Source organism: Dermacentor silvarum, chromosome 4 (assembly GCF_013339745.2).
Source record: "Dermacentor silvarum isolate Dsil-2018 chromosome 4, BIME_Dsil_1.4, whole genome shotgun sequence".
In the NCBI taxonomy this organism is placed as follows: domain Eukaryota; kingdom Metazoa; phylum Arthropoda; class Arachnida; order Ixodida; family Ixodidae; genus Dermacentor; species Dermacentor silvarum.
The window spans coordinates 12162196-12179915 of record NC_051157.2 but is presented as its reverse complement, the minus strand read 5'-3'; the positions used below and the strand labels follow the sequence as shown (position 1 = coordinate 12179915).

The window sequence follows — 17720 nt, the reverse complement described above, 5'->3', positions numbered from 1 at the left end:
GCGTGCGAACGCGCCTGCTGTGGACGAAGACGACGACGACGCTCGAACGTAATCATATGGTTAGCATAAATGCAAGTTATGCAAGTGTGGCTGTATAGCCTAGTGGTTGCGACGCTCGCCTTGGGACCGTGGGTACTCAGGTTTGAATCCTGCCTCGGCAGGAAAGTTTACTTTTTCTTCATTGCCGATGATGATAGTTTCTTGATACGAACCACAAATTACGGCTGGCTTAAACAGCTTCGCTGTTAAAGAAACCCGGGGGACAAATTTAACTTGGAGCTGTGATCTTGTAAGTTCGTTTTCCTTTTTTAATATATATTATTCCTTTCCGATTCCTTTCTTACTATCCGTCCATCAGGTGTGGCCGATCCCTGTGAGAGCGGGGGCGCGGCTTCATGCGAGCTAGTGACCCAGCAAATAAAAAAATAAAAAAGTGGCCTTAAAGAACCGTTGCAAAAATACGGCTCCAGGAATGCACTGGCGCCCCGGGCACAGTTTACTAACAGTTAATTTGCATTTTCCTCTCGGCTCCTTCGCTAATCGCGCACCGGGCGAGCTCGTGCCCGAGACAACCATGCACTGCAAGCCATCAGTCACGCCACGCAACGCTCGAATTCTTTTGCTGACGGCTCGCCGCTTTTACTCGTACTTGAAGCGCTATACACTCGCGTTCTGGAATCGTTCCAAGCAGCCGTTCAAGAAAGAAAAAAAAAAACAAAAAAAAAACGAGCGCTTATCGTAGCGCGCGTAAATATATATATATATATATATATATATATATATATATATATATATATATATATATATATATATACGGTTGGCCACGACATGCCTGCGCCCCAGCCGCGGCTATACGCATGCGCAGGGAGACGTGACGGAGCTCCACAGAAAACGCACAGTTATTATTATCGTTGTGCCTTCATCACTGTATAGACTGCATACCGTAGGCATGCCTTCAAGCACGCGTCTCGTGGCGTGGTGGCAGCTGCTCTATATGGGTGATTAACGGGCTCAACTGAGATAAGGTCGCCCACCACACCAAAAAATCGCCGGCCTTCTAATCCAAACCAGCTGATGAGCAGAACATGAAAGGTATTAAAACGGGCATAAGCTAGGTATACTTTTATTAGCTGCCACTCGTTCACTTAAATCTTTCGACGTTACTGCCATGAACCTCCTGCGCGTATAATATACCCTCACATTTCTTCGATCAGCGCCGCGTCCATATGACTATATAAGGATCCGACGTTGCGTTCGTTACCTGTACTTGAAACCGATCACTGCCTATATATGGGGTCAGCTTCCGGCTCTCGTTAGCCGTGGCGAATCGCCGCTGTCGACAAAAGAATCGGCGCGGTGCAGTACGCGGTGTTATGGGAGCGCCCACACGAAGCGTGCAACTTTGTGGCGTTAGCGGAGTCAAGGCGCCCGGCCGTTGAAGGCCACGCGATGCCGACGCTGTGATCACGGCAAATAATAATAATAATAATAATAATAATAATAATAATAATAATAATAATAATAAATGGGTAGGGGGGGGGATGTCCATATGGCGGCCACTTAAAGTTGCAACTTCAGATGGAACCTAATTCTGCTCTGATTACAGCGTACGCATCGAGCGGCGTGAAATAGACGCAGTGACGCTGCTCCGAAAGTATGTACGCCGGAGGTATACGTTCCGTGTATTGCCGCTTCGATTCTGTTCGCGTTAAATGCGTGCAGTATCGCGGCAGCTGAAGATGGCGTGCACCAGTCGTTCGCGGCTAACTAGGAAGAGATAACTGAGTAGAAGTTGGTATGAATCCACGTTGAAATACAGTTTAGGTGTGACCAAGCGCTCGTGTTTCGTGTATTACGTATTACGTGGTCTCCGCTGCTTCCGCTCAGTTAATTTCGACATGGATATCGTTACTGTGTCCGCAACCGCACCAGCATAGACAAAATTAATCGCCTCCACGATGTTGATTGATTAAAGTGAGAAATGTAACGAAAGAAGAAATTGAAACGTAATAATCAGTAATATCGCAGCTGATAATGCACGTTGAAGCATATGTACCTTTAGAGCTTGTGATTTACCCGCCGTGGTTGCTCAGTGGCTATGGTGCTGGGCTGCTGAGCACGAGGTCGCGGGTTCGAATCCCGGCCACGGTGGCCGCATTTCAATGGGGGTGAAATGCGAAAACACCCGTGTGCTTAGATTTAGGTGCACGTTAAAGAACCCCAGGCGGTCCAAATTTCGGGAGTTCCCCTCTACGGCGTGCCTCATAATCAGATTGTGGTTTTGGCCCGTAAAACCCCATAATTTAATTTTTAGAGCTTGTGCTTTTTTTTGAAATGCATTATTCACTTTATCGCAAAAAATTACGAAGACAGGTATGCACTTGGGCAGCGCTATGCTCTTGTTTTCTCTTGCCGTCAACAGGTTCTCCGTTTTTCTTTCTTTTTTTTTTTTTCGCTTTTAACATATCGTATTCAGAATTCGCACGGCGCGGCGCACAGCGACCCGCCGTTACCAGTTGCGAAACAAAACGCAATGTCACTCAGAAACTCACTGCGATCTTCGCGACACACAATGCATCGTTCATCCTGCCACGTTTTTCGAAGACGAACGCAACGACAAACTGAACAAAAAAGAGCGCCGCTCATTTCTTAAGCCGCGGTTACCTAACCCACAGGCAGTGACGTCGATCAAAGGGGTTGAAACGAACAGCCTTCTCTCCTTCCCTCGTTAGCTGCACCAAGCAATCTCACACGCTTTTTTTTTTTTTCCTTTTTTATGTGTGAGAGGGGAGCTTCGAGCTAATCAGTTCATTTCTTGCGGCTAGGGATTTAAACTGGCCCGCCCGGGCGGCACCACCGAGATGATTGCCCGCGCAAGGAATGGCGGGGCCATTGCACACGGCCCTGTACAACTACCACCGCCGCTGCACAACGCACGGCTGATTGGGTCCGGAGATAGCGGCGCTGACCGGACGGCGCTGACTCGCTCTATTGTTCGAGCCCGGAATAAAGGGACCTCGCCTTAATTGGAAGAAGGCCGCGTGTGTCTACGCGAGCGGCTGTCCGCCCGCCGCCGAAGAAAGACTAAAAACGCTTCCTGAACGCATAATTGCACGCACCGCTGATGAGGAAGAAAAGATCGTCGACGAGGTGGTAAGTAGCCGTAATCGAGAGACCGTTGGACAACCGATGAGCGCGCGCGCGGCGGCGGCGGTCATCGATTGTGCAAAACTTGCGCCGATCGGAATACTTCCAGGTTCCGCTAAGGCGGCTGCGCGCGGGTACGCATGGTACGGGCGGAAGCCGAGCGGAAAGGAAGTAAAGAATTACGCGGCGAAGGAGAAGCGTGTGTATACATATAGGGTAACCCGCGTCCCGCTTACATCACAAAACAAACAAGAAACGACCACTTCCTGATGGTGTGCGCAGGGCTCCGGTTAAAGGCTTCCGTTCATTTGTGTCGTAAGCTCTCACGTGACAATGAAGCCTGCCACTAAGGAAGTCCATTGTTGCTCTATAGAGACAACGCGCTTTCGCATTTACGTTGACTGCATGCACGTACAGGAGTAAGACGTGTAGGCTGTGAATTGTCGCTGGTAAGTGATGGGCTGGATGACAAAGATGAAATTTTAACAAACGCCGTTTTGACAACGGTGTTTAGTGGCCATGGGATCGCGTAAAGAAAACGCTGCCTATATTCAAGAAATCCGTGTTGCGCAAGTGCTGTTGGGAACTCCGCGGTCTGTTTACTGTTACACTAGCTAACGTTCGAAATTATGGACTCTTCTTTCTTATTTACTGCCTTTACTTTTTACCATCAATATCATTGCCGCCAACATTGGGATTGTCACAGCATGATGTAATTTGTTGACACACACAGGGCGGGACTATATGTAAGCTGAACGCCAGACCTAATTTTGGTTATGAACATCTCGCTATCATCTCGCTCGCACCCTTTAAATGCTGGTTGCAGAGGGCGCTTCTGTATTGTGAATCTTGGCAACGTGTTTCTCGCTTTTGCTGCTGTTGTATTTTCATTCATTTCTTCAAGCAGCACGAAGATACATTTTCCGCGCTGCGAGCTAACCTGCTACGAACTCGACAGGTTTGCTTGCGGCACAGGTAACCACCTCTTTTTCTTGTTTTTCTTCTTTTTAAGTTCGTTTTAGCTTATCACGCCCCACGGGTGGCCTGTAAAGCGTTTCCTTCGTTGTAGTTGCCTTTCTCTTATTGAAAGGAAGTATATGTACCTATCTGTACCAATATGTTATATGTATCGGCCAAAAAAAGTTTACGGACCACGCAATCTCAGAAAACGCTAAATATCCGAGCAGCCTTTAAAAGTAGCCAGTAAGACCGTGCATCACAATGTCGTTCGCATATACCAGTAGAGGCTGGAAACGGGAATACCAGACTGCGTTTTGAGGCTGCGGAGATATTCAGCTATTTGTGAGATCCCTTGGTCCGTAAACTTTTTTTGGTCGATAGTACATTATGTACAAATGTACCGAAATGTATATTAAGTGATTTATCGTAGGAGCCATTCACATGGAACTGGGGTTGCCAGCAGTCCTGAATTTAGAGGCATCGTCTCGACTTTTGAGTAGTAGTCCCGAGTCCCGACTTGACCCAGTCGGGACGATCAAATGTCTGGATATCTGCTTTTTTATTCTGACTAACAATCAATATTAAATCAGCTTTCCTTCTTATAACAAGCCTGACGGCTCGGTCGCACATTATCTCTGTTTTCTTTTTTGTCTTCTGCTTCATTGTCATAAACATAAAAGCGCTTTCGTTTTAGTCGTGGTTCTAGTTCCGTTGATATATAATATATAGGCCCCAACCGTTTACAGTATACCTTTATCTGTACTGTCAGTCGTGTTAGCCAGAAAACTACTGCACTTTCTTGTAAATTGCGACATGGCAGGACTGAAAACATTTCTGCGACCTTGTTGCAAAGTACATCCCAAAGTACATATTATATATATATATATATATATATATATATATATATATATATATATACGTGGCCGGGGCCAACCTCACGGTGGCCTTTATTGGCGGTTGAGAATTAAGTGCGGTACTTGGAGGAAAGCTTCTCATCGAACGCTCCCCCCTCTGCACGGTGCGCGTAGAGGGCCCGCCACTTTTAGGGTTAACACCTCATTAGTATTCAAGAGCCTATAGCAGTTGATGTTCAGCCCAAAATAAAGACAACGATTATTTCCTTTATCGGTATCACCATTAGGCGTCGTATTCGGCACATTTCCCCCGTGAAGTAGAAGGCATGTTGAAGTTATGCCAGCCTGAATACTAATGAGGCGTTTCTTCTGACACTAGACGACCCTGTGAGTACTCGCACGCTGACGCGAAACGCGACAAAGGAAAAGAATCGTCAATCACTCACGTCGCGCCACCAGCGCCGACGGGACTAGTTGGTCCGATGCTGGGCGGACCCGACGCGGTGCCGGACGACGAGGAGCACGACGTCTGGCCGGACCCCGACGGCGGCGGACTGGGAGCGCGGGACACCCACTCCCTGTTGACGTAGTCGGGCTCTCCGTGAGCCCCGCCGCCGCCGCCGCCGCTGGTCTCGTAACCCGAGTCCTTGGTCAACTTGCGCGGCGAGCGCTGCTTGGGGGGCAGCGGCACGCTGCCGCTGTCCGGCAGCGTCCACGTCGAGGACCACGCAGTGTCCGGCTCCTGGTCCGAGCCGGCGTCGCACGACTGTTGCTGCGGGTGTTGGGGCTGCTGCTGTTGGGGCGGAGGGTGCGGCAGAGCGGTGGCGTGGCGTTTCTCGCGCGACAGGTCCCGCTGCGAGCCCCACTCGCGGCGAAGCGACTGGCGCGACTTGGAGCAGCGGGACGACGAGTCGGCCAGGTAGAGCGAGGCCGGCCGCCGGTTCGAGGAGCTGGTGCCGGGAGCCGCATCGTGGCGGTTGCTGCGGCCCCGCAGCGACTGCCGCAGCGAGGAGGCCTTCTGCCACAGGCTCTCCCGGGTCGAGACGCCGCCCGACGACGGTGGTGAATCGCCGTTCCTGCGACAACGACGAGAACAGGAAACGTTACAACTCTGCGGTGGCACGTACACGGGAGAACCCAACTGGAAGAGAGGGGTGGCGGGATAACTTTCCAGCAGCAACCCCTACACCTTCCACGGCTTCTTCCATGCAAATCAAGTTTGCTCTGTATTAGCTGGCTGTGAAATTCACGCTGATCGGCGCGCACGAAGGCGAACGCAAGAATATGAAAACACGGGTCAAGCGCTGCTTTCCGATTATTCGTCCTGCGCGTTGGCCATCACGAATGCCTTTCAGCTCGCCCAGTTCGCAATATTTTGGCTGTATAGTTGTTAAGAATCTCAGGTGGAATATGTTTAAAAATATTTCACCACAAAAGAAGAACTAGGAAGCTCGTGCTCTTTATTAGTAGGCCCCCCTTCGCCAACGTATGTGTTCCTGACCTGTGAGTTCTACAGAAGACCCGACGCCATGAAACAACTGGACACGCTCTCTTGGTGGGTTAAAGGGGCTGCAGTGTATAGCTCGTTTTAGACTATAGGCTTTAACACGTCATACTGAGTGCGCCAGCATTTCAGTACATCACTCAGTGTACTAATTAGAAACCAGAACGAAGATGGTTTGCCCTGCCTGTACAGGCGACCACTGTATCACAGCTATACTGTGTCCAGTTTCAAGGACTTTTTATTTTCTAAACTAGAAAAAAAAGAGAGACAAAAACCCTTCTCGATTTCAAAGCACGACCTCTGAGCTCAAAAACGAGTCGGCATAGCCTTGTCACACAGCGCAAACACAAAGCAGCAACAACAACCACGAGTGCTCGAGGGTGGGCGGTGGCACAAGCATCGATGGTGGTATGCACGGGTCAAATGACTCGGCCGAAGCCGTCACGCTAAAGAAGTCTCGCATTGCGCCGCTTACACCCATGCGCGCGTATTCCGGCGCTTATGTGACCTAGATCGCGAGGCTATTACGCTTTAAGCCTCTCCAATAACCTGCAGCTGCGGCGAGCCGTAAAACCGCAGGTAATAGCGCTATTAGTATTTATTACCGCGTTGTGAGCGCGGCGCCAAAGCTGATGCGTTGAAGAACTGGATCCGCGACGCCAGAGAGGTCACGAAAACGGCAGGGTTCTGGAATTTTCGATTCAGTGCACAGACATTAATAGAGAAATATAGTGAGCCCTGAATCCGGTTCCGGCACAGGGCCCGATGCGTCGCCTGGTACGGATTCAGCCCCAATATATGTTAAACCCCTCACGAGCGCGCTTGCGTAGATTGCTTGGCGGGGACTGCACGCATCTTCAGCGGCAGGACACCTGTTCCTGTATGCCGAGCAGTGACTCAATTTTCGATTCACCGCAAACGTTACTAACGTGTGCGGCGTTCGGAAATGACACGCACTTTATGAGATGCTGGGAGCCGCGATATCGAAAAGTGCAAGACTATTTCTAAAGCGAGTCCCTGCAGCTAGATTGCAAACCTAAACGTATACACTCCCTGTAGACCAGAAAACACACTAAACGTGACTCATGCAGACTATAGGAAGTGATCATCACAGAACAGTGCCTCGTCGCTGCGCCGCCATGGTAACGTATGCCGCAACAACGACTTCCGACAACCCGACCCAAATCGTGGACGCATTTGTCGCTCGGTTCAAGCACGAGGGAATCTGCGCGACAAAGTGACAGAATTCCCCCGCCTTTTTATTCGTAAGAACGCAATTACACGCCGAAGCTCTGCACAGCAGACGACAGAATGGAAGAAGATGCCTGGCCCCGCGCGCGACCTCGCGAGACGCAACGAGATAAGCGGGCCCGTCGAGAGTGAAACCGTCCGGGAATCGGAGAGGACCACCCGCGGTGGTGGCCGCGATATCTGGGCCCCACCATTGCGCTGCGCGCGCGCGCCACAGCGCCCGAAGCTTCCGCTCAGGTATAAACACGTGTCTCTTCAAATCCAGCCGGGGCCCTTCTCGCGTCGCTCCTTCTCCTCGTTGAACGTGCAGGCATGATCTACAGCCCGCAGCCAGCCAGCGAGCGTGGCGGCTGTCCTCAAAGCGTCTCCTTCGACCTAAGCCATCGCTCACGGCGCTTTCAATGGACGACGCGCGCGGTCGGAACAGTTTTCCATCGTCGCTAATGGGCCATATAACCCGGGTTGCAAGCGCATTCCCCGGAGGATTTCTCTCGCCGGACAAAGAGAAGCCGTCCGGCGGCAGCGGCGGCGGCGCAGTGGCGGCGCGCCAGAAGCTTGCGCGTTCCCCGGACTTCAAAACGGTGCAGCACCGCGAAGGGTGGAGGAGATCTTCGATTGCATGCCACCGGTTGCGAAATAACTGTCTTCCATACGCTTCAAGAACTGGCGCGCTGAGTGGAGCAACGTTTAAAAATGGACCAGTTGTCGCGACGCCTGTAGGTGGATAAATGAAGTAAACGACGCCGCTGACTAATATCGCTTGAGCTCGCTTGTGTGGGAAAGGGGAAACAATCACTGCATTTCCCTAGCTTACAGTGGTGAGTCATAGCTCACCACTGTAAATTCTTTTCTAAGGGTGTTGTTTGTTTGTTTGTATTTTACATGCAATAATACCTATTCATCATCATCACTATCAGGAATCAACCAGATGTAGAATGGAATACGTTCAGCGACCGGCCCAGTATTGAGAAACGCGGGGAATCCGGAGCTAACTTTGAACCAATCAGAGGGCTTGCCGGATGTACTGCAGGAATCCGCCCCGACTGTTGAAGGCCACAGGTGAAAGCAGAAAAAGGTAAGGAATGTACGGGTTGTTAGTACTAGCCCTTCGAGTCGATGCACGATTACAAATACTTGAGGCTGGTACGAACATTGACCAAGGTGGAGGCAGATGAATGTTCTCGCACTGTCTAGAACATACTATAGTGCTCGTACAACTCCAAGCAGTGGTAAATCTCTCACGATACTATCCCAAATAGCCGCGCTCCGCGGAATTCGAATAGTTTATAATTCGAATAGGCATCTTCGCGATGTCTCGAGCGAAGTTTAACTTTAAAGCCAGGACATGGGCAATCACAAAACAAAAGTCGTCTTAGAAGCACCGCCAAAACGCTGCACTACTTTCTCCCGCGCTGCGATCACCACAGCACACCATTTAGGCTCCACAACGTTGCACCGTTTTGAGTGGCACACACAGCCAACAGACGAACCGTCGGCAGCGCGTCGCAGGGGGCTCGTCTACGTAGCGGCGGCCGACGCCCATACGGTAATGCGGCGCGTCTGGATCGCACCGAGTGCTACGACTCGCCTGCAAGCGGCGCTGGCGCAACACACGCAGACACGCACGCACACACACTGGGAGACAAGAAAAAAAAAATAGAAACAAAAGTTAGGAGTGCTGATCCGAGGAATCCTCTGTGGACGCCTTGCCTGTAAACCTGGCAGAGCCCCGCCGATGCCCCAGAGCGGCGGCCCTTTTGAAGTGGGGTTGAAACGGCGTGCAGCGGGTCAGCCTCTGCTTTCCCCTCTCCTTACACCACACGTGCGGCTCAGACCAACACCGCTGTGAGACACGACGTGTCTCACCTGCTGACGCCTCGGACCATAAGGGAAGAACGGGGGTGATGAACCACGCCAGCCAAATACGTATATACTGTACCTTATATGTAGGAAATGGACCGGACGTACGAGAGACGGGTGAAGTGCACTGCTGGCGCCAAGGGGGGAGGCGTGTATTTACGGCAGAGTAAAAGCGAGGTTTCCCACCATACGACGCACAAAGTGCGTCGCTTACTCGAAGCTGCTGCGTCGCCTGTCTGAAGCGTTATGATGTCCGTCTTGGAGTTCGAAGTACGGGGAAGAATACCAACAAATGCAGATCGTTGACAAACAATGTGAAGCTGTGCTTTATTCGTGCGTGCATGCAAGCGCAGGATTCGTGACGCATTCGTCGAAAACGAACATGTTTGTTCGTGAACAAACAAGCAAGCAAGCGAGCGAACGAACAGCAAAAAAAAAAAAAAATAATAATAATAATAATAAAAATTTAAAAAAAATGTTTTCATTCAGAACTCGCTTGAACGCGAACATTGTGCCGGACAGTGCAATGTACTCGCCAAATTAACCCGCCGTGGTTGCTCAGTGGCTATGGTGTTCGGATGCTGAGCACGAGGTCGCGGGATCGAATCCCGGCCACGGCGGCCGCATTTCGTTGGGGGCGAAATGCGAAAACACCCGTGTACTTAAATTTAGGTGCACGTTAAAGAACCCCAGGTGGTCAAAATTTCCGGAGTCCCCCACTACGGCGTGCCTCATAATCAAATCGTGGTTTTGGCACGTAAAACCCCATAATTTAATTTTTTTTCGCCAAATTAAGCAGACCAATATAAACAACATTATTCAATAACTTTCCATTGAGTTTTAAGATTTAGTTAAGCTAGTGACGAACAGACTTCGGTATTTAATAGGCTGAGGTGCAGGACACATATACAGTTTCGTCAGCAAAGCGTCTGACCAATGCCAAAGTGCCGGATTGCCCAATCTCAATAGCGCACAGCGGAACTTCGATATTACGGAGCGCTGCGACCACGCAGAACAAAGCTCTTCGCACCGGCAGCCACTCTCACTGATAACGTCACAATCGTCAGATATATTTTCCGTTCGGTCAGCAATGCCAAATTCTTATTAAATTTCTAGTGCGGCCCCGTAGTGCAGCCGCTTCACCCCAAGACTGTTACATCGCACGCATTGAATTATGACCAATCCTTCTATAAGTTCGCACACATTGTAACCATTTTATCGACATTCTATTGCACACATTTGGAAGGCCAACATGTATGTGTCGTGTAACGACGCTTTTTCGGCCGCCGACGTTGTTATTAGCTCGACACTATATAGGATCTGCAGACAAATGGGCGTACTCATTCGCAATACCAGTGTGTTTTGTAGGCAGCTGGCTTCGGAACAGGCACCACGCCAACTTCTGATCATCGTCAATCACACGCCTCTTGTGAGCACGTATTTCCTTCACTGTTTTCCCTGGAACTACAAATGTGCAGTGCCTGGGTTCACGAGTTGAAAGAAGCCCATGCATATTCAACATACGGTGCGCTTAAAAAAAAAAAAAAAAAAGAGCACGTTCGTCAAATCCTTGCAATATGCGGCTTGTTCTCTTAAACAATCGCTCAATTTCAGTCAACCACCGGGGACCGGCGATAGTCCTTGTACGATTATAAGGCTGCCCGACCGCTAATGCTCATTCAAGTGCACCCCCCCCCCTCCCCTCTTTTATAAATTAACCTGCGAAGTCCTTTCCCATCAGCGTGTCAACGCTGGAGGCACGCCTCGCCGTCCACCACAGCGCAGGACGTTTGTCTTCGTCGAGACATTCCTATAGCAGCAGGAGCGCTCAACGACACACTGGCTTGATTGAGCATGAACCAGCTTCAAGCAACGCAGCCGCTCCAACAGCCTCTATCTCCCAGGGGGTCATGCAGAACCCGTCAATCGACGGCCTGCGCCACAGGCCGGGAATTAGTGCCTACTCGGTTCTGCATCGCTTGCCTGGGGCAGTCGGAATCCATCAGGCGCGGGCCCCCTTTCCACTTGTCATGCAAGGTCGCGCAATGCGCAGAGCTACAGCGTAGCTTGTACTTCTAATCGTTGTTCGCCGTTGTCTCTCAGACGCATAGCGCTGTCAGTAAAAGCCGGGTCTTGGACGACCGCTATTGTTGTCCCCAGATCACAATGGACGGCAGTTGAAACTAACAGAATGTATATCGCAGAGCGCTGGCGGCTCGGCAAGAATCTACTTTTCGGGGCAGCTGTCCCTGTACCGCCGCTGGATCTGAGTTTCGTAGGAGGGCACTACCGAACCCGATCTGGCCGAGGTGCGCGGTACGAAATGAAACGCCACAGCTGCCTTCCTTTCGGCATTACAACCGTGAAGGCACCCACGAAGCCAACGATATGTCTGTCGCACCCGTGAGGTCCAAGCACGCGCCCGGCGGTGTACCCACGGAACCCAGTCACCGCAAGGTATGACAACACACCAAGTCGAGTCTCGTGTACAGAGTTTACAAAAAGCCACACACTTCTTTTGTTCCATTCCAAACTTTACGATACCGGCCGTCGTCACCTAACTTTCTGGCGCATTTAAGATCATTTAAGAGCATTTTAAACATTCGAAGACAGAGAGTCAGGGCGAAGAAAGGAAGGGTAGGAAAGTCAGCCAGATGACGTGAGGTTTGCTATTCTGCTCAGAAGCAAGTGCATAAACTGAATCAAACAAAGGAGGGAAAGAAAGGACACTGGTGAATGTGCATCATCATCAGCCTATATTTATGTCCACTGCAGGACGAAGGCCTCTCCCTGTGATCTCCAATTACCCCTGTCTTGTGCTAGCTGATTCCAACTTGCGACTGCACATTTCCTAACTTCATCACCCCACCTAGTTTTCTGCCGTCCTTGAATGCGCTTCCCTTCTCTTTGTATCCATTCTGTAACTGTAATGGTCCACCGGTTATCCATCCTATGCATTACATGGCCTGCCCAGCTCCATTTTTTACACTTAATCTCAAATAGAATACATCGGCTATCCCCGTTTGTTCTCTGATCCCACCGCTCTCTTCCTGTCTCTTAACGTTAGGCCTATTTTCGTTCCATCGCTCTTTGTGCGGTCCTTTGTGGTTCTCGAGCTTCTTTGTTAACCTCCAAGTTTCCGCCCCATATATTAGCACCGGTAGAATGCAATGATTGTGCACTTTACTTTTCAACGACAGTGGTAAGCTCCCAGTCAGGATCTGGTAATGCCTGCCGTATGCACTCCAACCCAATTTTTTTCTTCTGTAAATTTATTTCTCATGATCAGGGTCCCCTGTGAGTAATTGACCTAGATAAAGGTACTCCGTTACAGACTCTAGCGGCTGACTGGCGATTATGAATTACTGTTCCCTTGCCAGGTTATTGAACAGAATGTTTGTCTTCTGCATAATAATCTTCAACCCCACTCTTAAACTTTCTCGGTTAAGGTCCTCAATCATTTGCTGTATTATCGTCCCCATTATTGCTGAATAGGACAATGTCATCTGCAAACCGAAGGTTGCTGAGATATTCACCGTCGATCCTCACTCCTAAGCCTTCCCTGTCTAAGAGCTTGAATACTTCTTCTAAGCATGCAGTAAATCGCATTGGAGAGATTGTGTCTCCTTGCCTGACCCCTTTCTTGATAGGTAACTTTCTACTTTTGTTTTGGAGAACCAAGGTTGCTGTGCAATATTTGTAGATATTTGCCAAGATATTCACATATGCATCCTATACTCCTTGATTACGCAATGCCTCTATGACTGCTGGTATCTATATTGAATCAAATGCTTTTTCGTAATCTATGAAAGCCATATAAAGAGAATGATTGTACTCCGCAGATTTCTCTATTACCTGATTGATGACATGGATATGATCCATCGTAGAATATCCCTTCCTGAAGCCAGCCTGAGAATGTGCATACTGAGTCTATAAACGGCGACGTTCTGACTTGAGGCGATATGCACATCTGCAAGTGCGTTTTCCCACAGAGCTTGTGTTACCTAACGGAGAAGTCGAACCTCAAGCTAGAATGGTAATACAGTGTCAGTGTAACCGAAATTTTGGCTGATCACCATTCCAGTGGCCCTCCGTTGTTCGCGCCATCTAAGGTTCTTTACTTCTTTCCCATTTTCTTTTTTTTTTTTCTGTGGCTTCAACAGTGCTATTATCGGGAGGTCGGCCATCACAGTTATAGGCAAGTTAGGCATGTGGGAAAGCCTGCTTGCGGAATTTTCGCATATCGTCTACAGTGCTCTCGTTACTTTCTGCGATAGTTACGTACCTAAATGGTTATAGTGCAAGATTATTCACCTGTGAAAACGATGAACTCTGTACGAACAGGATGGTTAAGCAAGGATGAATGTTAGAAAAACGGTGTGCATTTGCTGTCTCGTTTACCCCAGTGTTACCCTTTTCCAGTATTTCAAACTGCTGTGCGTTCAACATGGCACATGAACCGTAACGCTGATGAGCAGGCTTTGTTCCGGGGGTATGGATTCCTGCTAAAATCAGTCGCTGAAGTTGCTGATATATATATATATATATATATATATATATATATATATATATATATATATATATATATATATATATATGACGGTCCTGCATGCAATGTTGGGTGAGTCACAGCTGTGAAAAGTGCACCGCCCTCATAACCCTCTTTCTCTCCGCTTCCGATTGTCGCGACAGACAAGTAAACTTCGGGCCGACCTGCCTGCCATTTCTTAAGCAAACATTTTCTCCCTCTCCACCATTCGAGTATTTCTTATATCCTGCGTACTGTTAAGCTTTATCTTTGCGTCAATATATTGCTTCTCGAGAGGGCTTCTTAACAGACAAACAGGGCAGCGACTGAACCACGTGCAGAGCGCCGACCGGTAAAGAAATAAATGGTTGCATTCCAAGCTGTCTAAATAGTGTTGTCTCTTCCGGTCGCAAACACCTACAGTTAGACGAAGTATTTGTTATCGCGAACCTAATTTGCATACGCTTCCTCCTTTTCATTCTTTATCACGTCCAGTTTTCCCACGAGCAGCCACCACTCAGGCGCGCTAGGAGCCCCCCGAAACAGGCAATGGCCAGAACAAACGCACTCTTTCTTCCTTTTCTTTGTTTTTTTCTTACACAGCCTGCCTGAGATGTTCGCGGCTTGTCTCCGTGGCACACAGCTCCGGTCAGCATGGTTTTCTTTTCATCTCGCACCTTCCGCGTCCCGAACCGGCGACGTCGGTGCCGCGTGCCGATCGCGCTTTCGGGACGGCGCGCCGAGGCACGGCGCTTTGGAAAGAGAAAAAAGAAACGCTTTACTATGTATTACATCGGGAAGCCGCGATAACAGGCCGCCACCTCTATCTCTTTCTCTCGCGCCGAGCAGCTGTGTCTGCAGGGTGGTGGTGCTGGTGGTGCAGGGCCACGTCGTGACGGGCCGACTTTTCTTTCCGGAGATATATACGAGCTCCGACGTGGTTTCCGATAGCGGCCGGGCCAAAGACGCACCGCCTGGGTGAGAGCCCGCACGCTCACGAATGTGTTACGAGCAGCAGGTGAATCTCCAAGGCCGAATGCGAACTGCGCCAGGAACCACGGTCGCGTAACTTACGACCATTCAAACTAGCAATGCAACGTGACCGAAATGCGAAATGATGATAGTGGGAGAAGCAGTTTAACAATAAATGAGGAAGTTAGCTTCGAGTTCCCCACGTTGACAGTTAGCTAAACTACTGGTTTGCTACGCTTCTTCCTCTTCAGTTTTTTTTTTTTTCGTTTATAATAAATTAATACCGTGCCGAGCCTGAGTCGCAGGAGATCTACATTGGCCACAACCTTGCTGGCCAAACTTTCCGAAAGAGATCAGATAAGTAAAGCGACGCCATGATGTGCTCTGCGGTTCGGCGATTGCAGCGCTTCCTGTGAATCTTAAGATCCTCCGAGCTGACAGGTCAAGGCCACTGCCATGGCTTCACGCTGCAGTGAACTGTATAATAACGCGGTGTGCTTTATAGTTTGTCGGTTAGACCGGTTACCACCGTCCGGTCTTTTCTCAGCCATCTGTGGAGCATTGGTTTCAGCCGGCACAGACAAAAGCCAGGCGAGAAGGCTTACGTGCGGAATGTGCCCGCTCTCTCTCTCTCTCTCTCTCGCGGCCATGTCTGTGCCATATGTGGAACAGACGATTCTTTCGGGGCATTTCGAGGGCCGGTTGCGGCTGTTGTGCACATAGTAGAAGGAAGCGCAGCTTCAACCCCGCGTCTTCTTCACACACCCGACACGCACGCCGGGAGTGATGGTGCCGCGACCTTGACGCCCGTTCATTTGCATAAATTATGCGCCCAGCGTGAAAGAGAGAGAACGTAGCGCTGAAGACGCGTTCCTTACGTACGTAAAAAAAAAAAAAAAAAAAAAGAATACTCGCCTGGTAGGTATAGAGCACCTGCAGCGTTAAATCGCGCCCTCAGCCGGACGTTGATACGCCCCGCAGACTACAACCATTAGCAGAAGCCAGGCTCTTTCAGTATATTCGCCGAACCCGCTATCCAGATTCGTCGGATTCAGCGGCTGCCTTTCGAGTGTGTAACACCGAGAGAATATACCTCCACCAATCTCAGAAAGTCCTCAGGATGCATCCAGCGAGTGACCATAGCTGGGCCGGTATATATTTTGTAGCGATGCCTTTCCGATGCTAATGCCTTTTCGCGCTTTTCGCACTTGGTCAGTGGTCAGAGCCGACGGTCCGCTCACGTTATCAACGGGATCAGCCGGCCGTGAGCGGTGGATGATAAGACTAGTATAAAATAAGGCATAAGTCATCACTACAAAATACCGGCCCAGATAACAGGCCGAGAAGTGCGGCTTGCATAAGTACATTCCTTGCAGCTATAGTAGGTTCAAAACTCTTAATTACCACCACCCTCTGGTGAGAGCTCATCCTGTGGCATTACCTCAAGCAGTTCGTTAGCGTACGATGTGGTCTCCGCTAACATTCGATAGTCGGCCGCGTTATGCCCGTCTTTTTTTTTCTCTCTCTCTCTCTCTCTTTCTCTCTTTTTTCTGTGATTACTTCAAGTTCACGTGACCCCCTTGATAAAGTACTAGTGGGCATTGAAAAAGATAGATAAAGATTTTAAGCGCAGACATTTCATTTGATTTTTCTCCTATTGGGCGTTTGCAAGTGTTCCGTGTTTCCTTCTCAGCATGCGAGTTTGAAACTGTTATTCGTCTCCAGCACTCAGAGATATGTCGCGGTTTCATGTGACCACAATGTGATACAGTCAAGCGCCTCTGTATAAAGAAGCACCTACATAACGAAGGAGCAATTGTATCTCGGTGCACGACCTTTACAACGACCTTTATAACGAACAATTTCAGAGGCACCAAGCACTTCGTTATAAAGGCATTCGGCTGTACAAATAATTAATTAGCGACAGTCACTAGAAGCAATACCCCAGCGCCACTCAAAGCAGCGGCCACTCGCCCGATTATAACAACGACGATGGTCCAACCATCACTGACAGCGTGAAATTAAGGCAAAAAGGGAGTGGTGGTATCAATCACCCAAGATGCCGACATATGAAATACATTTAATCCAGAGGGGATAAAAACAGGATGATGACGACGACGATTAAGGACAGACAATGATGTCGTAAAGACGACGGCACGACGGCTCACAAGCTGCGCACCTGGAAGTGAACGCGTAGCAAATATATGCTGTGCGACGCTGCAAAGAAGGTTAAGTTAGGTCAGATTAGGTTAGGTGACATAATGTTGAGTTAGGTTAAGTTAGGTTGACGCAGTCCGGCCCCAAAACGTTACTGACGCTGCGAGACTCGTATAGCCATGGCCTGCGCACGTTATCGGCGCTCAACACCGAATACGGAGCTCACGCTGTGAAACGAGGAAAGGTACTCGTATAGTATACGTGTAGTATCGCGTCCCTCTCTATACACGTTTGATTCCCCCCCCGCGCCAGCCTGGTTCCCGTGCCACCACGCGCCCATGCAGCGAAGAACAATGCACGACGTCCCTCGCAAAGCGTCTTCGCGGTGGCCACGCACGCACAGTGGCCGCCGCGGACGATGCTACCAAAACTATGGGCCACCAGAGGCGATATCGCGGCAGTCCCAAGACTGCACAGCTGATGACGC

General features: G+C 49.7%; 1 protein-coding gene across 3 annotated transcripts in view; it reads right to left on the bottom strand.

Annotated features, from left to right (window-relative positions):
* Nucleotides 1–17720, bottom strand: part of LOC119449458 (trinucleotide repeat-containing gene 18 protein) — a 491760-nt gene that overhangs the window by 285046 nt on the left and 188994 nt on the right. For all 3 annotated transcript variants that reach the window (XM_049665214.1, XM_049665215.1, XM_049665216.1), the window contains one exon: nt 5408–6037. In XM_049665214.1, the coding sequence (XP_049521171.1) occupies nt 5408–6037 (630 nt within the window). The remainder of the gene's footprint in view (nt 1–5407; nt 6038–17720) is intronic.